This window comes from Mesocricetus auratus, unplaced genomic scaffold, assembly GCF_017639785.1.
Source record: "Mesocricetus auratus isolate SY011 unplaced genomic scaffold, BCM_Maur_2.0 Super-Scaffold_100014, whole genome shotgun sequence".
Classification (NCBI taxonomy): domain Eukaryota; kingdom Metazoa; phylum Chordata; class Mammalia; order Rodentia; family Cricetidae; genus Mesocricetus; species Mesocricetus auratus.
Window position 1 is genome coordinate 31,474,492 of NW_024429197.1, and position 24,499 is coordinate 31,498,990.

At 48.2% G+C, this 24,499-nt stretch overlaps 1 protein-coding gene across 1 annotated transcript; it reads left to right on the top strand.

Moving 5' to 3' along the window:
- Positions 1–15,575: 15,575 nt before the first annotated feature.
- On the top strand, positions 15,576–24,162 carry Dmrtb1 (DMRT like family B with proline rich C-terminal 1). Its single transcript, XM_040757022.1, has 4 exons — positions 15,576–16,163; positions 20,062–20,267; positions 21,490–21,691; positions 23,349–24,162. Exons 1-4 carry the CDS (start codon positions 15,629–15,631, stop codon positions 23,441–23,443), a joined length of 1,038 nt encoding a protein of 345 aa, XP_040612956.1. The 5' UTR covers positions 15,576–15,628; the 3' UTR covers positions 23,444–24,162.
- Positions 24,163–24,499: the final 337 nt, after the last annotated feature.

A 24,499-nucleotide genomic window follows, 5' to 3' on the forward strand; every position in this document is an offset into this window, starting at 1 on the left:
CCCTGCAAACCTTGGGGAGGATTGTCTTAATGATATACTTCCGTGTTCATTGTCAAAATGACAGAACAGAACAACTTCCCATAAACATATAGAATATGATGAACCCAGAGTCATGCATGCAAGATATAAGCATTCATTGATATTAATGTCACTAGTGGAATAAACATGGGGCAACGTAGGGTTTGTTTACACTATGCAAGAATTGATACGAAATGACTGGGGCTCAGAGAAGTTAAGTGACTTGGCCTAGGCAGCACAGCTCATGCCCACCGATCAAGCTTCATCTCGTGCCATTGTCGTTAGTGTTGCTTTCCATTTGTTTTCTTTCCCAATCTCGAGTTAACTCTGTGACATAAAAAGAAACATGTTCTTTGGAGGTAAATTCTTTCTAAAACTTTACAAATTATATTGTTGTTATTTTTGTTTATGCGTGTGCACACTTGTGTGTGAATATACGTGGTCGGGGTGGGGTGTGCCACAGCTCACTTGCAGAGACCAGAAGACAGCCTTGTGAAGCAATTCTCTCATTCCATCTTTTCATGGGTTCTGGGGATCAAATGCAAGTTGTCTGAGAGAAAAGCTCTTTTTTCCAACATTTATTTTATTTATACAATTATGGGTGTGTGTATCTGTGTGGGAGTGTGGTACATATGTCAGATGTTCACAGAGGCCAGAGGTGTTGTTGTATGTCCTGGTGCTGAAGAACTCATGGGGGTCCCCTAGGAGAGCAATATGTGCTCTTAACTGATGAGCCGTCTCTCCACCCTGGATATTGGATATCTGCCATTCTCATAGAAGCAGAATTTGGGGGAGATTTTTTTTATTCTAAGAGGACAAACAAGCAATACTCAGAGAAAGAGGAAGATTGATTTTCCCCCTTTTCATTTATGTGCATGTTGTACTTGTTGTGTATGTGTGTGTACATACATGTAAGTGTACATGTGTGTGTGCTTGTAGGTGTGTGTACATGTATGTGTACATGTGTGTGTGCAGGTGTGTGTACATATGTATGTGCATGCAGGTGTGTGCATGTGTACGTGCATGTAAGTATGTGTACATGTGTGTGGCATGTGCATGCATGTATGTGTACATGTGTGTGCATGCAGGAGTGTGTACATGTGTATGTGCATGCAAGTGTGTGTACATGTGTGTGCATGCAGGTGTGTGCACATATGTATGTGCATGCAGGAGTGTGTACATGTGTATGTGCATGTAAGTGTGTATATGTGTGTGGTGTGTGCATGCATGTATGTGTACATGTGTGTGTGCATGCAGGAGTGTGTATATGTGTATGTGCATGCAGGAGTGTGTACATGTGTATGTGCTTGCAGAAGACAGAGGGCAACCTTGTCTTTCTTTGATCACTCTCAGCCTTTACTTTTTTTTTTTTTTTTGCTTTTTTATTAATTTTACTTTTTAAGAGAAGGTCTCTCAGTGAACTTAAAGCCTCTGATTTGGCTAGACTTGACTGACCAATGAGCTTTGGGGATCTTTCTCTGCCCCCTGAACACTGGGGTTACAGGCATATGCTAGTCTGTCTGGCTTTTTACATAGGTTGTGGGGACCCAAACTCAGGTCCCTTATGCTTGTGTGATAAGCACTTTACAGACTGAGCCGGATCTCCAGCCCAGGAGGCTTGAATTTAACTGCTTTGGTTTTTTGCTCTTTTGATCCTGATTTTATCATGTCCTGTCATGTTAACACCTGTCATTTTAAACTACCTTGACACTAACAGAGAACAGTGACATTAAAGGTTATGCTCTTTCCAGTCAGCAATACATTTACATGGGCACGGGCTTAATTTTTTTTTTTCAGAAAAAAAAAACTCTTGAGGTCTATAGAAATTTGATAGTAATGTCAAAAAGGCCGGCTGTTCTGGGCCTCATAGCATAGCCTGTAATTCCAGCCACTCAGGAAGCTGAAGCAGGAGGATTGCAAGTTCCAGGCCAGCCTGGGCAACTTAGTAAGACTGTTTCAGAATGGAAAGTAAAAGTGGAGAGTTGGCTCAGTTGACAGAGTGCCTGCAGCCCAAGCAGGAGCACCTGGATCTAGCTCCCCAGCACCCATGTAACAGCTGGGTGTGGTGTATACATGTTCAGCGCTATGAACCCAGCACTGAATTGGGTGACAGAGTCCTGGGGCTTGCCCGACAGCCAGTCCAGCCAACTAGTGAGCTCCATGTTCAGTGAGAGACTTTGAGAAGTGATTAAGGAAGATACACACACACACACACACACGCACACGCACACACGCACACGCACACGCACAGATACACACTGGTGTGCATACACATAGAGACACAGACAGACTCGCATGTACACACACTCATGTGCACAGACAGACAGACAGACACACACACACACACACACACACAGAGAGAGAGAGAGAGAGAGAGAGAGAGAGAGAGAGAGAGAGAGAGAGAGAGATAATAAAAATAAATTAAAAGAAGAAGTCTAGGGTGGAGTGTTTGCTTAGTAAATACGAGGTGTTTGGTTCTATTCCCAGTAAATAAGTAAAGTTCACACAATCAGCAGTGCATGCCATGTACATGTGCATGTGTACAAACATTTGCTCATCAAATCAGCAATAAAAACAAAACAGAATCGGTGCTGCTGGACTTCACCTCAGTTATCAATCCACACCCCCTCTACTAGGACAGAGCGCTTCAGACCAGCTCCACAGAGGCTGTTTTCACCTTTGTGTGCTTGACTCTGGCACAGCCTTCTGTGTGTCTGATTGATTGCACACTGTGCTTTCTTACCCCGTTGCCTCCCGTCACTGCTTGGGCCTCATGACTTCAGAACTCAGGTGGAGGACAGCTGATGCATCTGAACCCTGTTCCTGAGTGTGCTGTGCAAGTTATTTCTAGCATGGTGTTGGGTCAGGGCTGTGGCTGGCCCCAGGTGCAATAATCACAACAAAACCCCACTCTACATTGTAGACCTGAAGTACACACACACGGTGTCTAATTTTGTAGTTTGCTGGAAGAATAGCCAAGGTGTAGCTTGCCTGGATCTGCCATTCCATTCCTCTTCTTGGTCTTAGATGGTGGATCCCTTAACTCCTTCCACCATCTGCTGCGTATCTCTACCTCATTTTACCAGTCCCCCAGCTTCACTGAACCACAGCTGCTTGTGGGCTCAAACACACAGGACATATCTCTCCTGCTTCTCTACCTGGCTATGTCTACCACCCCCCAGGCATCAGTTGAGAAATGAGCCCCTTAGGGAGGTCTTTCTAGTTGCTCAAGCCACGTGGGCTCCACGTGGACTCTACAGTATCCTGGGTTGCTCCCAAAGCTTAACCCCACTGGAATTATTTTAATGTCTGGATTTCTAGCTTAGAATGCGTGCCTAAAAAAGACAAGGATGCCCTCGTACTTAGATGCTTTATTCTTAGTTCATAGTTGGCACTCAATAAATATTGGCTGTATGTAGCAGCAAGGCATTAAATCCTGGGACATATCCCTGGGTCACAATTATTCTATCATTTTCACCTGCTTTGACCCAATTATAACACAGTGTGTGTGTGTGTGTGTGTGTGTGTGTGTGTGTGTGTGTCTGTGTGTGTCTGTGTGTCTGTGTGTCTGTGTGTACATGCCTGCAGGTACTTCGGGAGGTCATCGGTTAACATGTCCACTGTTGGGAGCGATCATTGTTATTTAAAACCTCTTGTAAACATTGTCAGTCTTTTTTAAGAGTAATCTGTCCCCTCCTGTGCTTCCCTATGAATAGAACCTGGGCTCACAGGAATGGCTGATAGCAATCTACAGTTAGATTACTCAACCCTCCTCCTTGCAATTAGGCTACTTAGCACTAACACCTCTGCATTCCTGCTGCTTAGCCTCAGTGGTGGTCTGCCAGCACCCCTGTACGTGACCAAAAACACACTCCTGGGTACATGACTAAGAACACTCCTCAGCCGATTACTATGCACCGACCCCTCCCTTATTGTCCTGCATCCCCCTACCTCATTTCCCCTGCTTAAGCCTGTACAGAACTTTCTTTAAACAGCTTGATCAGCCATGTTGTCTTGCTGTCCATCTATCCCTTGTCTCTTGTCTCATTCATCCCAGGTTCCCCTGGGCTCGAACCCATTGTGCCCTGCAGGCCGGGGCAGTCCACCTTGTATTTTGATATTGGGTCTTGCACTGAACCTGGAGCTCACTGCAGCAAATACTTTATAGCTGAGCCAGCACCAGCCCTGAAGTACATAATTAAGTACATACATTTATATTTATCACCAAGCTTTCATGGGGGAAGCAGTTGTTTTGAAATTTGATTTTAGCAAAATATATGCTTCAGAATAGAGACTTTGGGACTGAATAGATTGCTTACCCACACATTAGCTCACAACCATCTGTGACTCCAGTTCTAGGGATCCCTCTTTAGCCTCTGCAGGCACTAGACACACACATGGTTCACATACATACATGCAGGCAAAACACTCATGCACATACAATAAAATAAATCTTTGTTGTTTGTTTGTTTTTAAAGAGTACAGACTTTGGGAATGAGTTTCCAGGTTTGAATCGTGGCTCTGAGTCCTTGGGAGGTTCTTAGCATCTCCAGGCTTCATCATGTTTTCCCATGGTGAATGGAATGATAATTAGGTTCACCTTGAGAGAGTTTGTAAGGATCATGTGTACAAATACATGTGAAGAATTCAGAGCTCCTGATACATATAAACAGGCAGTGCCGTTACTATTATTACATTATTAGGGGTAGGAGATGAACTCAAAATGAAACAAAACACCACCAAATTTCATGCCAAACTCTGCTTGTCAGAAGAGGGTTCCTGATCCACAGCAAGGCTCTCTGCTTTGCTAAACACTTCCTAAAGTTGGGGAAAGCTGCTAAAGTCAGCAGAATTTTGTACACCAACTAGCATGAAGATAGCTTTAACATGGTAGGAGAGGGAGGCAGGATTCATTCATGCATCTCACAACCATTTTCTGGTGTCTAGTATTTGCTGGATATAAAGAAAAGACAGCCAGAGTCCTTCCTAAAGATCCAGTTACATCCAGTGGGTGTTGCCTGGCAGGGGAGAGTGTGAGGAAGTGCTGAGGCAGGATTTTGAAACATCTTCTAGAGATGTAGTAAGCCCTTCCCTCCACCTTCCCAATGAGAACATCAGTAAAGTTCCATTGCTCAGTGGAGAGAGCTTGGAGATGGGAGGAGAGCTGTATCTGGGTTACGGCTGCCAGGGGAAGGATGCTGTAAGCGGAAAGGGTCCAGGAAGGAGATGTTCCAGAGCATGTAACATCTAATGATTATAAATGATGCCCCTGCGTACTGCATAATGCAGGGCTCTTTACAACCAATATGAATTAAACAGTACCAAGAGCAATCATATTAACCCATGAGAAGCAGCATTAGGGAACTTGGAACGCTGGGAGAAAGGGGGCCATCTCTGAAGTTGGGGGGTCAGATATGGTCACCCCTTTGTGGTCAATTATAGGAGATGCCTCAGCAACTGGAACTTGTCATTTTGTAACTGTCTCTGTTAATGAGGATAGACTTTCTTAAAAAAGTCCTAAGCAGGAGATTAATAGCTACAGCATATGAAGAATGAAAAAAATCCAACTCTCCCAATAATCCAATCAGTAAACAGACAAATGAATTGGACAGTCCTCAAAGGAATACAAATGGCCAATAAGTACATGAAAAAATGTTCAACATCCTTACCTATGAGGAAAATGCAAATCAAAAAGACACTGAGATCCTTTTTCCCTGCTTTTTTATTTAAGTTTTTTATTCATTTAAACACCACCACAGGTCCTCCCTGCCTCCTCTCCTCCCGCTCCCCCACCTCCCCTCCTCCACCCATTCACTCCCCAGCAAGGTAAGGGAATCATTGAAACCTGGCACATCAAGTTGGGGCAGGACACAGCCCCTCCCCCCACATCAAGGCTGAGCAAGGCAACCCACCTTAGGGAATGGGTTCCAAAAGGCCATCTCATGCACCAGGGACAGATCCTGGTCCCACTGCATGGAGCCCCACAAACAGACCAAGCCACACAACTGTCACCCACATGCAGAGGGCCTCGTTTGGTGATGTTCAGTCTGTGAGTTCCCACAAGCTCAGGTCATCGGTCTCTGTGAGTCCCCATCATGATCTTGGCCACTCCTTGCTCATGTGATCCCTCCTCCCTCTCTTCTCCTGAACTCCAGGAGCTCCGCCCCCGTGCTCGGCTGTGGATCTCTGCTTCCATCAGTTACTGGATGGAGGTTCTTGATAACAATTAGAATAGATTAGAGAAGAAGGCCAGTTCAGACACCCTCTCCACTATTGCTTAGAGTCTTAGCTGGGGTCATCCTTATGGATTCCTGGGACTTTCCTTTGTATCATGTTTCTCCCTAACCCCATAATGACTCCCTCCCAGCACTCGGGAGGCAGAGGCAGGTGGATCTCTGTGAGTTCAAGGCCAGCCTGGTCTACAGAGTGAGTTTTAAGACAGCAGGGGTGGGGGGGTGGGGGTGGATGTTAAACCCTGAAAACCCTGTCTCGAAAAAACAAAAAAGGAAAAATAGAAAAAGATATCTCATTGCTGTCCCTCTCTGGCCCTTCCCCAACTCACCCATCCCCTCCTCTCCACCCCCCTCCAGTTTACCCAGGTTAGGTAACAAGGAGGACCCTAAGAAAGAAGCATGGATTCCCCTAGGAAGGGAATAGATGAGATCCTACTTTATCCCATGGAGAAGGCAAACCTGGGCTGCTGAGATGGCTCAGCAGGAAAGGGTATTTGCTACCAGGCCTGACTATCCATTTGGCCCACATGATAGAAGGAATGAGTCACCACAAACTTTCTTCTGTCCCCCATGCACTGTGATGTGTGCATGTGTGTGTGTGTGTGTGTGTGCATGTGTGTGTGTGTGCACACACACACGTAGAAAACGTAAGAAGTTTTTTGAAAGAAGAAAGATAAGAATGCTGTGAGGAAGGGGCGAGCCCAGCACACTCCCTGAAGGAATGGACCGTAGTGCGGTGCAGTCACCGTGGGAACTGCAGGAAGACTCTTTAAAGAGGTGGAAGTGAGCCGGGCGTTGGTGGCGCACGCCTTTAATCCCAGCACTCGGGAGGCAGAGGCAGGTGGATCTCTGTGAGTTCGAGGCCAGCTTGGTCTACAGAGTGAGTTCCAGGACAGCCTCCAAAGCCACAGAGAAACCCTGTCTCGAAAAACCAAAAAAAAAAAAAAAGAGGTGGAAGTGGAACTGCCTCGTGATCAAGCTACACTACTCCTAGGTATATACTCCCAGGGATCTCGGCAGCATTTAGCACAGGCATCCGCATCTCAGTGTTTATCGAAACAGCAGCCACAACAACCAGGTGATGGAATCCGCCTCACTGTCTAGCAACAGATGCATGGATGAAGGAAATTCAGTGTGTGTGAGTTTGTGTGTGTGCTCGAGTGCACATGTGTGAGTGCACATGTGTGTGTGCACACTGGTGCACTCGATAAAGTTTTCCCCATTTTCTAGTTAAATTTGTTTAGTCAGCACACAAATAATTGGTTTCACTCTGACATTTCCATGTAAACATAGTATTGCACATTTGCTTACGGTCACCCCATTTCCTCCGCCCTGCCCCTCCCTCTCCTCCCCCCAAGTCACCCCAGGGCTTTCACATCTCTCACACAGTTAAGCTTAGGATTGTCTTCTCTTTTCTCCATTATCCTCTCTTTCCCTTCTTCCTTCCCTTTTGACCCCTGTCTTTGCTCATATAGCTCCTGCCCTAGTTAGGATTTCTATTGGTATGATAAAACACCATGACAAAACAAAACCAAAAAAGCAACCAACCAACCAACCAACACACACACACACACACACACACACACACACACACACACACACACACACACACACACACACACGAGAACAAAAGCAAAAAACAAAATTGGGGAGGAAAGGGTTTATTTTACCTTGCAAATTGTAAGTCCATCACTGAGGGAAGTCAGGAGCCTGGAGGCAGAGAGCATGGAGGCAGCTGCTTCCTGGCTTGCCCTCCTGGCTTGCTAGCCAAGACCCAGGACCACCTGCCCAGGATGGCACCATGCACAGAGAGCTGGGCCCTCCCACATCAATCAGCAACCAAGAAAATGTGCCACAGGCTTGCTTGTAGGCCAGTTTGGTTAGGGCATTTTCCCAATTGAGGTTCTCTCTCCACAGTGACTCTACCTTGGGTTAAGCTGACAAGTTGACATAAAACTAATTAGCACAGCACCCTTTCCACTGTCATATTTGGAACTGGGTAAAGAACATTACTAAGCAAAATGAGCTGGATTCGACAAACACCACATTTCTCTTATAAGCAGAATCTAGATGCAGAATATATATATTAAAAATGTATGGCATTCACAAGGTCTCAACCCTAGACAAAGAACTACAGGCAACCAGTAATGCTGAGAGCAGGAGAAACAGTCTCCCCCAGGGAAGAGCATGCCAATTGGTTAGCTGATACCAAATGATCAGCCCTGGAAACATGCATGCGAGTAACATTATATGAACTGAGTAGGTTGTATTTATGTATTTGGGAATATACACACACATCACCACCACCAACAATTAAAAATAGGCCATTAAAGGAGTGGTGGCATACACCTTCAATCCCAGCACTCAGGAGGCATTGGCCTGCCAAGTGAGTTTCAGGACAGCCATGGCTACACTGAGAAACCCTGCCTCCAAAAAACAAAACAACAACAACAGCAAAACCAAAACCGGAAAGAAAAAAAAATTAAAAAATAGGTCATGAATTTGAAAGAGAGCACAGTTGGGGAGTATATAAAGGGCTTGGAGAGAATAAAGGGAAGGGAGAAATGATGTATTATAACCTCAAAAAACAGACTATCCTTAACATATGTATGACATGACAACAGAAGAAGGAGTATTTCAAAGGAGGAAAGGGACGGGGTGGGTGAGCAAGAGACAGCAGTAGGACCAAATATATACTAAATACACGATGTACATGTATGAAGATGTAATAAAACCCATCATTTTGTACAATGAATATATACTAATTAAAAATTTCCAAATAGACAAAACCGTTATGCAGAAGGAAAAAGATACTGTCTAGATATAGGGAGGAGGGTGGCCCACCTCATACCTATCAACGCATCCTTTGTTGGCAACCAGTTTCCTTTTTATATCATGTCAGTGTCTTTTTAAATAATAAGTTGAAGAAATGTGCTATCTTTCTCTTGAAAAGCAGCAGCCTGAGATGCAATCAGCTCTCAGCATAAAAACACAAAGCTATTAGTTTGCTTGATTTCTAAGAAATAAAGTACTGTTGAAATTTACCTGTGCAAATTGAGACTTATGTGCGCAGGTAAACTTCTGAGAGTTTCTGCACCGTATCATGTGACTACAGATTTAAAAGATATACAGTTCTTCATTAATATCTTCAAAGCACTATGCAAATTCCTATCACCTTGGGTGTAGTTTGCCCTCCCAGCTGTGAAGTGAACATGGAAGCATTTTGTATTTAACAAGACTAAAATATGCTAACTCAAACAACTTGTTTTGAATAGGATTTTCCCCTTCAGTTATTGAGAACACAAAGAAAGCTTAGGTTGTCAGGTGTGAGATGTGAATGAGCATTTTTTTTTTTTAGGCCTGATTGTCCACTGTTGCCTGATGTTCAGACTTAAATTTGGTTATGTAAAATTTAACCTTGCATGGTGTTGTTAAACTGTGTAATAATGCAGTTTATGGCCCAGACTTTTTTTATTTTTTTCAAAATAAAGTTTCTGCATAACAGCCCTGTCTGCTGGAACTAACTCTGTAGACCAGGCTGGGCCTCAAACTCAGAGATCGGCCTGCCTCTGCTTCCCAAGTACTGCGATTAAAGACATTTGCCACCATGTTCAGCACCCCCTACCCCCGTTGGTGGGACTTGAATCAGGGTCTTGCTATGGAGTTCTGACTAGTGTGGAACTTGCTATGTAGACCAGGGTGGCCTCAGACTTGCAGCAATCCTCATGTACCTGCCTCTACACCTAAAGCAAGGTCTTCAATATGTATGTAATAAAATAAATTGTATACATTATTATGTATGCAATAATGTGTGTGTGTCTTTCTTTTCCGTGCTGGGAACTGAGCCTGGGGAACATCACATGTGCTAGGCAAGCAACCCGTGTATCCCTGACCCCTGGGAAAGCCCTAGAATTTTTGAAAATACCTACTGAAATTATGATATTTAAAAGACTTAAAATCTTTACTTTTGTCAGAAGAGCTAACAATTTTCTGTTTATTATTATATTTTGGTTTATTATTATAATAAGAATTTACTCTCTTGAAAAACCCGTTCAAAATATCCCAATCCTAGCCGGGCGTTGGTGGTGCACGCCTTTAATCCCAGCACTAGGGAGGCAGAGGCAGGTGGATCTCTGTGAGTTCGAGGCCAGCCTGGTCTACAGAGTGAGTTCCAGGACAGCCTCCAAAACAATACAGAGAAACCCTGTCTCGAAAAACCAAAAAACAAACAAACAAACAAAAAAACAAACAAACAAAAAAAAAACAAAACCAAAATATCCCAATCCTTAAAGTACAGAACTTTAAGAAAAAGTTTGACGTTCTTAACAGGGAAGAGATCAACTTTCTATAGCTTGATAAATTTCTTCTCAGTCTATTCTGGTGATCACAAATTATTTTACACAGAAAATTATCCTGTCATGTTTTGGCAAACCAAAAGTGAGAGCTATTCAGTGACATGTTCTTCTTGGTCGCAGTGTGACACTGCTGTGCTCCCGTGGGTTACATTATCAATGTTCTTGTAGAGGGTTTTGGAATGGGTAAAGCAAAAGAAATTAGGTCTCAAAGCCTCTCCAGAAAGGAATGGATCTAAGTCTTCTCCATCAAGATAACTTGCTGTGCTAGATGGGGGAGGTGATTCAGTCAGTAACGTGCTGGCGAGGTCTGGATGCTTGGCACCTACGTAAAAAGTCAAGGGCACATCCTTGATCCAGGGCTTGGGAGACAAGGACAGGAAGGTACCCAGAGCTTGCTGGTCAGGCAGTCTGACTGAAATAGTAAGGTCCAGCGAGAGACCCTGTCTCAAAAAATAAGGTAGTCAGTGATTGAAGAAGATACCCTATGTCTACCTCTGGCTTCCACACGCATGCACACACAAAGACATACACATACACATAAATAAAAACTTTTTTTAAAAGTAGCCCTGGGCATTGCATAGTATTCAGATCAAATCTGTTTCCTGTCCCTTTCCAACAGTCACATACATTCAACCTCAGTGGTCATGGTGGGGAGACCTTCTTCCTGTTACTTCCTAAGTCTGTTCTCATACATTCAACCTCAGTGGTCATGGTGGGGACCACCTTCTTCCTGTTACTTCCTAAGTCTGTTCTCACCTTCTGCCAGGGGCAACTGGACAATGTCTGTACAAACCTTCGGGGCATCAGCATGAACAGCCATGTCTCCCCACTCATGCTGTTTATTCGGTTCACTGTTTGGCTCTGTAAACAGTATTTCCACTACATCGTTGTGCTGACCACAACAAGTCCAGTACAAAGCAGTGCTCCGAGCTTCGTCTGAGCCGTCGACACCCACTGGGTTGTCCAAACAAACACTCGTCTAGCTCAAACTGTCTCGAGTAGCATCATGCAGCTGGCAGTCAGGATTCTGCCTGCTCAGCCTCGGCACCGTTTGAAATTAGCTGAGTCCTGCCTTTGCAGGCTGCCTCCCATCAGCTGGCATCACTTGAATGAGGAATAGAGATAATGTTGCCTTCCTCAAGGTACAATCCACTTGGCTTCCTGGGTCCAGTGTCACATAGAGCTCTGAAGGCTATAACGTGCTGTAGTTTGGGAGGCAGGGTTCCCCGCAGCAGCTAAACCTAGGGACAAAAAGCCACCAGCACGCATGTTCCCCAAAGCTTTTTTTTTTGGTCTGGTGCATAAGGATGAGCCCCCAGGGCTAGTGTCCACACCTGTGAATGAGCCCCCAGGGCTAGTGTCCACACCTGCGAAGGACAGACTTCCCTACCAGTTCTTGACACCAGAGCCCCTGAAGCGATGATTTTTAAGTATTATTTTTAAATAAAAAGGTCAGTGAAAAAATTAGACAGTTTGAAATTGGGTGGTGTTGAAGAAAGAGTTCCTGCCCTTTATCTAAGGGGCCTGTGTTTAAAATCTGAGGTGAACATAGGTGTTAGGGGCTGGGCAGACAAGCCTGGACACTTAGACCATGACAGCTCCTCCTCTTTTTTTTCCTTGGTTTTCTGAGAAAGGGCTTTTCTGTGTAGCCCTGGCTCTACTGGAACTCACTCTGTAGACCAGGCTGGCCTCGATCTCAGAGATCCATCTGCCTCTGCCTCCCAAGTGCTAGGATTAAAGGCGTGTGCCACCACCTCTTGGCTAAAACATAGACTCTTTAAATGGTGCCAGCTACCCATTAAATTCCCAAAGTGACAAATAGCCCAAGGAACATGGTTTTGCCTACTTACAAAGATGAGTATTACTTTTTTTTTCAAACAAGCGAAGATTTTCTGAACCCCCATTCAGCTCTCTGGAGTCTAATGAGCTCAGAAAGGCAACAACTTCTGACCCCAGGCAGGGGGGAAAATACCAGAAAGCACTGCAATCAGAGACTGGGGAAAATCTAGGCCAGCTCTACCCCGGCATTGCCAGAAAGATTTCAGAACAGAGCAATGAAAATCACCCACAAGTTAGCTAGCTAGCAAGCACAAATATCTCCTTAAGCAGAGCCAATCCTGCCAAAAGCTTTTCAGCTTAGGTACTAGTGTCGTCGTCGTCTCTCCCCCCATCCCCCCTTCCCCCTCCCCCGTCCCCCATCCCCCCTTCAGAGGATACCCCTCCACACACACACACTTCAGACGACACCCCTCAAGAGTGCTGCAAATTTTTATCAAAACCAATTAAAAATAATGTAGTGTCCCTGATTAATGTTTGGAGCTGGACCTGGCTGTAGTCAAAACTACGGGGGAGCTGGATCTGGAACTCAGGGCCTGGCAGGACTACTGAGCCGGCTCCAGGGCAGGCCGGGTAATTTCGCTACAATCTACTCAAAGAAAAAAGGAAGGAGGGAGGCAGGGAAGAAGGAAAAGGAAAGGCGCGGTTATAGTTGGATGCCTTGCCTGACATGCAGGAGCCCTTGTTCCATTCCCCGCACAAACAAACCCCATGAAGGCTGTGCCAGCCTTTCCAAGATTTGGATTGCATTGGAGATAACTGAATTCACGAGAATTAAAACAATCCAGACTCACCAGGAGGTGGTGGCGCAAGTCTTTCGTCCCAGGACTCCGGAGGCAGAGGCAGGGGGATCTCTGTGAGTTTGAGGTCAGCCTGGTCTACAGAGAGAGAGAGAGAGTCCCAGGACAGTCAGGGCTACACAGTGAAACCCTGTCTCGAAAAACCAAAAAACGAGCCAAACAACATCCCCCCCCCCCGCGCAACACCAAAACAAACAAACAAACCCAGCCCAAATTCTCACACCAGGAGGCTCTGGCCACTTAATGCCAGGTCTTACCCGATCTGGGTCAGGGACTTGCCAGGTTCAGTGGCTGCAGCCAGCGCCACCACATCAGATAAAGTCACCCTTTCTGAGGCTCATGAGTTTCTACAGCCAGCGAGCGGTCTCGGGTAGATCTTCTCAAAGCAGACAGGCCTTTGAAGTGGTGGTTGTAAAAGGCAGTGATCTCGCAGCTTTGGATTTCCACCTTCCAGAACACGGACCATGCCGAGGGCGCCATAAAGGAGGCGAACCGCCAATGTGCAGACCGGTGGGAACTGAAATCGCCCCCGAGGGCAAGCAGTCTGACCAGCGAGCCCACCAGAAAGGAACCTGAGCTTTCCCCATAGGGTCACAGCAGCGTGTTCTCCAGAGGGCAATGGGCAGAGGCTGCCGATGTCCCCGCGGGATTTCTGCTGAGGTTCCAGACTAAGCAGCCAGGATGGCCACTGCAGGACCGCAGCTAGGACAGATCCTAATTAATGCTTCGCAATGGGGTACGAGTTCTGCCTCAAAAATTTTAAGGCTTTGGGGGAGCACCAGGGAATCTACACTGTGTAGGGACATATAGTCCCCCTCTTGTCAACACAGCCAGTCTGTTTCTGGCCCTCTGAGTTGGCCTAGTTACCATTTAAAGCATAGCCTGTCTTTAAGTTTTAAAAACCCTTTGAAAGACACCACAGACATTCTTTTTGGGGGGGGGAAGAGCCAAGGCCAGGGTGTAGTGGCACATGTCTTTAATCTCAGCACTCTGGAGGCAGAGTCCCCGGATCCATGTGAGTTCAAAACCAACCTGGTCTATATATTAAGTTCCTGGACAGTCAGAACTATATAGTGAGACCTTGTCTCAAACAGACAAAAGCTAACTTTTTAAAATGGAGATTGTGTGTGTGTGTGTGTGTGTGTTGCTATTTTTGTCTTTTGGGTGGAATTACGCTGCAAAGTTTGGCACTTCCCTTCTCTGACAGTGACTGGACTTGAATCTGTTCTTTGTCACTAGCCAAGCAAATTGTCAAACTGTTGCTTCTTGTAATATCTGTAGTTTCTGGGTGTAGATGCCATCCTGGAGGTGCAAGCCACCCCAAACTAGGACTGCACACACCTTGCTGTGTGTCCCACTTTGGATCAGCAGCTGTCTCAGGAAGAATCTTTTTTTTTTTTTTTTTTTTTTTTTTTTGGTTTGGCTGTCCTGGAACTTACTTTATAGATCAGGCTGGCCTCAAACTCACAGAGACCCACCTGCTTCTGCCTCCTGAGTGCTGGGATTAAAGGTGAATGCCATCACCAATCGGCTATTTTAGAACATTATTATTATTATTATTTTGTTTTTTCCAGACAGGGTTTCTCTGTATTGCTTTGGAGGCTGTCCTGGAACTCACTCTTGTAGACCAGGCTCATCTCGAACTCACAGAGATCTGATCTGCCTACTTCTGCCTCCCAAGTGCTGGGATTAAAGGCATGCACCACCTCCCAGCTTTTTAGAACATTATTAAGGACGAATTTTTCAGATACGACTCCTGACACTACAGGGCTCAAAAACTCAGAATTTCTGTAAGGGCATGCCTGTAAGCAGCCAGTACACAACACTAAGCTCTTAAGGATATTCTGAAAGCATGACTGCTCCTTTCTAGAGAGGAGAAAGACGATAGCAGAAACAGCAGCCTCAGGGAGGAGACACATTGCCTCTTCTGGAACTTTCCTATGGAATGGGTTTACTATAACAGCTCTGTTTCTCACGAATTTTAAAACTCTGAACCGTTGAGTAGTCCGCCTTTTTTTAAAAAAAAATTCAAACTATTTTCCAGTTACAATTTGGCGGGAACAGAAAGTTTGAAAATTCAAGCGCCGGAGACTTCAAATAACCCACATGTGATACATGCAATAAGTATTCCATTTTTAATTTATCCAGTACCCCAGTACTCAACACACAGAAATGCTGTGACTTTTGCACCCCCGAAAAAAGGGGAAAATCTAAGAGCCCTACTGCAGTTCCGGGGACATTCAGCGAACTGTTTTGTTACAAGTGTATCCAATATCCCCAGCACCAGGGACTTGTGGGGCACCGCTCATCCCTGCTTCACTCGCTCTGCAGCTTCTGGAGGTGGCGGCTGTGTCTGGAAGCAGAGCTTGCCAAGCTGGACGACAAGATGCTTCGCACCCCCAAGTGCTCGAGGTGCCGGAACCATGGCTACCTGGTGCCAGTCAAGGGCCATGCGGGCAAGTGCCGCTGGAAGCAGTGCATCTGCGATAAGTGCTACCTGATCACCGAGCGCCAGAAGATCATGGCTGCCCAGAAGGTGCTCAAGACCCAAGCTGCCGAGGAGCAGGGGTCCCAGCTGCCTCCTGGGGCTCCTGTGGTGGCCGCTGCCTCCTCGAGCTCCAGCATTTGCCCACTGCCCAGGGTGGCTCCGGGAGGCTCCGGGCCAGGCCCCGTGGCCGCCTACTTCCTCGAGAGGCCCCCGCAGGCCCGGAGCCCAAGCCCGAACGCCTTCCAGCTGGTTCCAGGCGGCCACCCGGGCCCCAGCTCCTTCCAGCCTGGCCTGGGAGGCCCCGGGGGCCCGTCCGACCGTCCCCCCGCGTGGCTGCCCCAGCTCAGCCCGCAGGTGCCCAGGCCGGAGCCCTGCGGCCCCGAGCAGCTCCTGCCAATGCGGCCCGTGCCGCGACTGCCGTTCACCGACTACGGTAAGGCCGGCCTCGTGCAGCCGAGGGTTCCCCGGGCCTGCAGCCTCCGGCTCTAAGCTGGCGTCCCAGATCGGTGCCGGGGTGGAGAGGGGGAACGTGTTCCCAGACAAGGATCGGGGTGGGTGGCTTCCGACGGCAGTGGGGACAGGCTGGCGGGAGAGGGCGGGCCGTGCAGGGGGCTTTGCGCCGGGCATGCAGTGTTCCACCTTTGTACTTTGGCAAGTAAAAATGGCAGCCGGACTGGGTTAGCGTGGCCTCTGGGGAAGACCGGGCGCACCGTCCCCTCCCCCTCCCGAGCTGGCCCTCTGCGCCTGCGTGCCCGGCCTGCCATTTTCTCCCGCGGGAGCCGCTGGTTTGAACTTGCTTTCGGGACTGCGCCTGTGCCCTCCCCTCTCGCCTGGCGGAGTCTAGAAGTTTCTCCGAACCGCTGAGTCTGGCCTGATGCACCTGTACTCGCTTTTTCTGTTTCACCGGATGTGGTTGGGCCTCAAGCATTTCTGCTACTTGGCCAGCGGGCTCCGTTGGTTCTCTAAGATGTTGCGGCTTTTTCCTCGCCTCACTTTGTGCATAAATTACAATGTTTCTTATGCCGTGTTGCTTTCACGATTAAAGTACGATTTTTTTCTTTTTCTTTTTTAATAGCCGGGTGGTGGTGGTGGCGCACGCCTTTAATCTCAGCACTGGGGAGGCAGAGCCAGGCGGATCTCTGAGTGCGAGGCCAGCCTGGTCTACAGAGCTAGTCCCAGGACAGCCTCCAAAGCTACACAGAGAAACCGTGTCTTGAAAGAAAAATTGTGGTGCATTGGTGTTTTGCCCAAATTTTCCTTTTTAAAATAATGTATTTATTTGTAGTGCACTGGTGTTTTGTCCACATGTCTATCTGTATGAGGGTGTCGGATCCCCTGGAACTAGAATTACAGACTGTTGTGAGCTGCCATGTGGGTGCTGGGAATTGAACCTGGGTCCTCTGGTGCTATAAATCACTGAGCCATCCTTCCAGCCCCTAAAGAATAGTTTCAAGTAGTGGAGATCTGAGGCGCCTGGAAAGTGGCCCACTGGGAGGTAGATGTGGTTTTGGCACTCCCCCTGTGACAGAGAGTCTCGGCTTCGCAGGCTGCTCATGTCTAACCTTGGACAAGTTTCCCTCAGTGCCAGACTTTCAGAAATCGATGCCAACGTTCTGCTATCATTTCTGTGACTTTGTAAGGATCTCTCTCCCCAAGGAACTAGCTGTTTGATGAGGAAGACAGTGAAAGAGCAATCCTATAAGAGCATACCTTTGTCCCACCTCTCAACGAACAGGAACTTAAAATGTGCTGAGCACAAGTGCTAGGAAGAGATGGGGAGAAGGCAGGCTTTGTGACTAATCGCGGCGTGTGTGTGTGTGTGTGTGTGTGTGTGTGCCTGTGTGTGTGTATGTCTGTGTGTGTGTGTATGTGTGGGTATGTGTGTGTGTGGGTATGTGTGTGTATGTCTGTGTGTGTGTATATGTGTGTGTGTGGGTATGTGTGTGTGAGTGAGTGTGTGTGTGGGTATGTGTGTGTATATCTGTGTGTGTGTATGTGTGGGTATGTGTGTGTATGTGTGTGTGTGGGTATGTGTGTGTGAGTATGTGTGTGTATGTGTGTGTGAGTATGTGTGTGTATGTGTGGGTATGTGGGTATGTGTGTATGTGTGTGTGTATGTGTGTGGGGGGGTGGATATGTGTATGTGTGTGTGTGTGTGGGTATGTGTGTGTATGTGTGTATGTGTGTGTGTGGGTATGTGTGTATGTGTGTGTGTATGTGTGTGTGTGTGGGTATGTGTGTGTATGTGTGTATGTGTGGGTATGTGTGTGTGGGGGTGGATATGTGTATGTGTGTGGGTGTGTGTGGGTATGTGTATGTATGTATGTGTGTGTATGTGTGTGTATGTGTGTGTGTGTGTGTGTGGGTGGGTATGTGTGGGTGTGGGTGGGTTTGTGAGGGTGTGTGTGTGTGTGTGTGTATGTGTGGGTATGTGTGTGTGGGGGTGGATATGTGTATGTGTGTGGGTGTGTGTGGGTATGTGTATGTATGTATGTGTGTGTATGTGTGTGTATGTGTGTGTGTGTGTGTGTGGGTGGGTATGTGTGGGTGTGGGTGGGTTTGTGAGGGTGTGTGTGTGTGTGTGTGTGTGTGTGTGTGTGTGTGTGTGTGTGTAGAAGTCAGAGGACACCTTTGATGAGTTGGTTCTTTCCTTGTACCACCTGGGTCTCTGGGATGGAACTCGGGCTGTTAGGCAGGTACAGTTACCTGCTGAGCCGTCTTGCTGGCCCTGAGGATGACTACTGAGTAGTCAGATTGATGGGTGAGAAACACTTAGACCAGGAAAGCCCCCGCTCGGGGTGCATCTGGGAGGCTTTTCCAGAGAGAGTTTACTAAGCGGGGAGGTAGGACCTGAATGTGGGTGTCACCATCTCGTAGCCTGGGTCTTGGATAGGGTGAAAGGTGACAGAAAAAGCTTGTTAGCAGGTCATTCTTTCTCAGTGCTTCCTGGATGAAATAACTGGGCAGCGTGGCTTCACCACAGTCTTGGGCCAGGATGTTCTGTCTCACTAAGACTCACAGTGGTGCCAACAGCCCTGAACTGTGAGCCTAAATAAGTCATCCCTTCTTTAAACTGCCCTGGGTATTTGTCACAGTGAATTAGTCACCTTCCTTGCCTTCTGGAATCCCGTCCTTGTGGGAAGGATAATGCCCTTCAAAGTATCCTACTAGTCAGTGTAGAGAGGTCTGGTAATGGGTGGGCCAGCTGGGATCCAACATCTGTAAAGGTCTTCAGATGGGTGAAAGCCAAGGAGTGTGGCCGGGTATCCAAGGACAGTGAGGTTAAAACCAGCAGGAGACACGCTGCTCCAGTGACTGGGTGGGAACGGCCTCACACCCGCACCGCAGGAACAGAAATCCAAACCGGGTCCAGTGGTGAGTGAGAACCACTACCCGACGCCATACACCCTCCCCAGGGTGCACAGCACTGTGGAACACAGAGGCTTTGGCCAAAGCCGATTGTCCCTCTCCAACACAATATCAAGTGAAGGCGGGAACTGAGAATTGCACGGCTCATCTCAGCGCAGGTGAGATGAGTGTGGCCTGCTAGGATCGGGTGGCGGTTACTATAGATTCCTAAGTGGTGAGAGTGCTGAGGATAGGTGACAGATGAGTGCTCGGATCCCTCTACCATCTGCACCAGGTCCCCATCATGAAGAGGGGATGGAAAGAGCCAGGGGAAGGGTGGAGCACGGAGGGCGTAACTTAGCTGTTGTAGTCGCTAACTCATGGCAGCCTGCATAAGTTTAGGTTCATGAGAACCCCACGCGTATCTAATTGCAATTACTAGTTGCTGAGCAAGGAAGAAAGACTTTTTATTCAGTGGTGTGTCCTCCCGTAAGTAACCCTCGTTAATCTTTCTGGTTCACACACAAACACAAAGAGACATTGAAGTAGAAAGGGGACAAATGGAGAAAGTATCAGTGAGAACGGGGGGGGGGGGGGGAGATAAGAGGGCATGGAGTGAACATGATCAAAATATATATACATGTATAAAAGTGTGATGAAACCCAGTGTGGTGTGAGACCTCTTTAGTTGGCTATGTCAATCTTTTTTTAAAACATTTTTTAAAGATTTATTTATTTATTACATATACAGTGTTCTGCCTACATTCCAGAAGAGGGCACCAGACTGAATTGTAGATGGTTGTGAACCACCATGTGGTTGCTGGGAATTGAACTCAGGACCTCTGTAAGAGCAGCCAGTGCTCTTAGCCTCTGAGCCATCTCTCCAGCCCCCGGCTATGTCAATCTTATGGTTACCCGGGCAATGCAAACCTTGATCCCTCAGATTTGTGTTCTCAACATTTCTCTCTTTGTCTGTCTTCTTAGGGCATCCTCTGAGATTCAGCTCTGATCATGTGGCAGGAGCTGGGTACCCTGAGAGAGAGCCTTTCAAGCAGTGCCCTGCCTGTGTCCCCATGCCATCCTACCAGCCCTTCCCTCTGGATGGCCAGGATGCGTCCTCAGCTGTGGGGATCCCTCAACAAAGAAGCTTCCGTCACGTCTCCTGTAGCCCCTACCATGGAGGCAGCTTGGTAAGTGGGAGCCCAACTCCTTTCCAAATTTGTCCTTAGCCCAGCTGTCCCTACCACTTCCGCTGGTCCTCAGCCCCCAGAGAGCCAGCTGTCATAAGGGAGGGTCTCTGGGAGTACACAGGCAGGTGATTCCCCACCACTGAGCCTGGGCTCTGGTGTCTGCTTCTCCCAGTTGGAGACCAAAAGGCACTGGGAGCCCAGGGGTGACCATGACCTTTGACTCATGCAGCGAGGCTTCTAGAAAGCCTTGATTCTGCTGAGTATCAGTGCCACAGGTCTCATGAATAAGACTTGGGATTCAGGACCAGTAGCTGGTTGCTATGGCGCCAGGGATGCTGTGCTTCAAGTCCAGGTGTTTTCTGCTATCCCAAGTGTGTCTCAGGTAGAGAAACCCTGGCTGTTGACTCTCATGGCACCATTTACTGCCCAACCTGAGGGATGTGGGTGCTCCGTTTGCCCCCTTACTACAGCCCAGGAGAGCAGGTGCCTCCAGCCTGCAGACGGAGAGAGGCTGTGACCGAGTGGAGCCTGCAGCACAGAAGCCGTCTGCTCACACTGAAGCCTGGACTTGGCATCCAGGGCAGGGCTCTGACTGACAGGCCTACCGGACACTCGTGTGAAGGGTGTCAGTCCAGTCCAGATTTGGGGCTGAGCTGTCACGCTGGCCCCAGGCAGAAAGTGTGTTCCAAGGAGAGGCTTGACTGAGAGCTTGGGATTGGAACGCTCACAGTCCCCTTCCCACCCCTGTCACGTCTGGATCCACCCTGAGAGTCAGCAGATGGTTTTCACTCATGTGCTGCCATCCTCACCACAGGCCTGAGACACACCCAGCAACATCCCCCTCTGTCCTTGTCCCTGCCTACTCACTCTTCCTAAGAAAGCCCAGCCACTGGGGTTGGACAAGCCTAGAGTAATTCTCCTTCCTCTAAGCCCGGCACCCTGGGGAGTTCTGGTCTCCAGAATCCCTTAGGGAAAGTCCTGGGCTCAGCTAAGATATGTGCGTTCCTGCTTGCCTGAATTCATGTAGCAGATGCTTGCTTTACTCCTGTCCCAAGTGCCCTGTACACAGAAGTGTAACTACCTCATGTCCCAAGTGCCCTGTACACAGAAGTGTAACTACCTCATGGGGAGCCAATCCCCCACCCCGTTAGAGAAATAAAAGAGGTGATTGACCAGCCGGCCTGGCTCACTGTCTTCCCCCTCCGTCTGTGTGTCCATGCAGGTGTCAGAACCAGCAGGAGACCTCCAGCCGGCCTACTGCTCATCGCCGCCGCCGCCGCCACCACCATCCCAGCCTCAGCAGTCCCAGTTCCTCCCGCCAGGCTACCTCTCTGCTCTCCACTACCTGCCGCCGCCACCCCCACCTCCGTCTCCACCGTCTTTCTCACTGGCCATCACGTACGATACAGACAAGGAGAATGCCAGTAAGGGACCAATGCCCCGCCTCCAGATGAGCTGGGAGGACTCTGGAGGTCATCTGAATTGGGGTGGAGAGAGGGGCTGGGCTGAGCTCTTTCCCATGGCTCTCTCATAGTCTATATGCACACACCAAGGAGGTCAGAAGGGACTAGAAGGGGCTTCTCTGTCTGATCTCATGCAGTACTATTTCTCTAACAACTCTGTGGGCAAGGTGTGGGGGAATTGTGACCTCGGTGTGCTCAGTAGATCAGAGGATCCCAGATCTAGTCATTGGAGGTGCCACTCTGGAGACACCATCGTTGTCATCCCCCAAGGGGATGGATGACAGGAGCTAGCGAGTCTGCCTGGCAGCTTTGCCACGGCTGCCTGGGAGACCTGAGCACGGAACCTCCGGTGTCCCCTCATAGCACTTCCGCCCTCACAGGGTCAGCAGGCCTTTGGGAGTTATGAGGGCTTTGCAATTTGTTTTTAATTTCTTAGAAAATTGATATTTTATTTGTGTGCATATGTACATGCATATTTGTATATGTGTGTGGGGCGGGTGAGCATCCAACTACATGAGCAAAGAATAACCTTGGGAGTTACCTTCAGGAACATGGTCCATCTCCTTTGAGACAGGGTGTCTCATTGTCATTGACCTGGGGCTCATCAGTTAGGCTAGAGTGGCTGCAGGGATCAGGAGACCCCCATCCCCCCAACCCCCCATCCCCATCTTCCTAGCCATCGTGCTTCTCTCTCTCTCTCTCTCTCTCTCTCTCTCTCTCTCTCTCTCTCTCTCTCTCTCTCTCTCTCTCTTTTTTCTTCCTTTTGTTTTTGAGGGCTCTTTTGGCTTTGGCTTTAATGTTTCTTTTTATTTTCTTTTTAACTTGTGTGATTGAATATGTATGTTTGCTGCATGTGGGAAGAGGCCAGAAGAGGGGGGGCATCAGGTCCCCTGGAGCTGGCGTTACAGGCAGTTAGTGGTCCAGCATAGATGCTCGGTTCTTAAGCCCTGAGCCACCTCTCAGCCCAGCTTTAGACTTTCTAAGGCTTTATTCCTTTCACTCTTCTGAGCTTCCATGATTTTGAAAAAGTTGGCAAATTCAGAATTCTTTAATATAAATATCCAAACTGTCCAATGAACTGTGTGAGTCTGGTGATATCCAGTTTTACTCAAAAGGAAACTGAGGCCCATAACACACTTGCCTCGTGGCTGGTGCAGTGTGGCTTGAAGCTCGCTGGCTGGTAGACTGAGCAGACACTTTGTTCTTGCCTGCACTGGCTATGTGACCTTGGACAAACTCCTGCTCTCTGTGGCGCTTCAGGTCCAGCACCTGCCAAAGAGGACAATAGTGGTCTCTGCCTCATGAGACTCTTCTGAGGGTAAACTAAACAGAAGCCAGCAAGGCACTCATGAAACTAGCTGCCCTTACTGTTCAGCGATGGTCTTGTTACAGAAGGGCGTCCATAGCTGGGAGAAGCAGCAATGAAGAACCAGACTGGATGGGGACCAGGGCTGTTCCATGTGGCCAGGGCTGGAAGCCAGTCTCTGCCCAGCAAACGACAGCAGTTACTACTCTGCACAGAGGCCTGGGAACAAGAGGAGGCCTGGTAGAAAACCTGCATCTGAGAACCGGAGACTCAACCTCTTTCTAAACCGGCTGCTTTCTTTGTCCTTTGCAGATGCTCAGGATGCAGCAGGCCCCAGAGAGTCCAGCCAGCACTCCCCCCAGGAGCACTCCCCCCAGGAGCACACTTCCCAGGAGCAGTCCAACTAAGCTGCAGGCCTCCTCAAGGGCCACTGGATGGGGAGGGGCATATACGACAGCAATTATTGTTCTCGCCTGTGTTCATGTTTTATAGCGAGGAAAGATATTGATAGGGATAAAATGGCAGCTAATTCTGATTTCAAGACAGGAGGAGGCATTTGGTTTCTAGGGTTCTCTGGACCCTGTCTGGGTGTTGAAGTGGTGTGTGAAGGGAGACAGTGTTCGGGTCGGGCAGGGCCTTTGAAGAGTGGGGGCTGGGGAAACACAAGTTTGGGAATGAATTTAACCATCCTGGGCCATGCCACTTATGAAATTCACCTCTACAGGTGGCCTCTGATTTCCCCAGCCTCACACAGGACAGAAGGCACTATCCATTTCAGCCTTCTGCCCACTTTGTCCGATCCCCAGGGCTGGGCACCAGACATTAAGGCTTTCAGCCTACACAGGGCTGGAGCCAGGGACTGGGGTGTTGACAGCAGGTCCTGCAGCACCCCTCCTTTGCTCAGCCGTCGCCCTTGTCCTTGTCCAGCTAGTGAACGCCCGCGACTGGGCCACTTCACTCTGAAGTTTAAGCAATGGCAGGCTCCTTTCTCATTTAAAGTTTTTGGTTTTAGCGTTGAATGCTTTTAGGGTAGGAAACTCATAGGCACTGAAGCAGTTCTCGGAGCATAAAATGGTGGCTTGTTCTCTGAGGACAGTTAAGCGTTGAATAAAGCGAGCATCAGAAACCCTTGTGGAAGGCTTCTCTGTTTAATTCTCACAGAAGACTTTGGGGCCAGAGCCTGGCTGGGGAACTTGGGGTGTCTGGGTTCAGGGTTCACGAGCGCTGAGACGAATCCCCCTGGCCTGCCTCTGTTGCTCTTGGCCTTAGGAGTCAAGTGAGATGGTCTGAAGCAGGCTACATTTCCGTAGTCTAAGTGCCCCAGGAAGCTTCACACTGGGGACCCTCCAGCCTCAGCCTCCCCACTGCCATCATGAGCAGCGAGAGCTTAAGGGATAGATCTAAATGTTTTTGAAATGTCTAGCCTATCCTCCCCTGCTCTAGCTCCTTTTATGGTCTCAGCG

Coding starts and splice junctions, on each gene's coding strand:
- Dmrtb1 (XM_040757022.1), top strand. CDS start 15,629: ATGCTTCGCACCCCCAAGTGCTCGAGGTGCCGGAACCATGGCTACCTG. Junction 20,268..21,489: donor CCTACCATGGAGGCAGCTTG/GTAAGTGGGAGC, acceptor GTGTCCATGCAG/GTGTCAGAACCAGCAGGAGA. Junction 21,692..23,348: donor TACAGACAAGGAGAATGCCA/GTAAGGGACCAA, acceptor TGTCCTTTGCAG/ATGCTCAGGATGCAGCAGGC.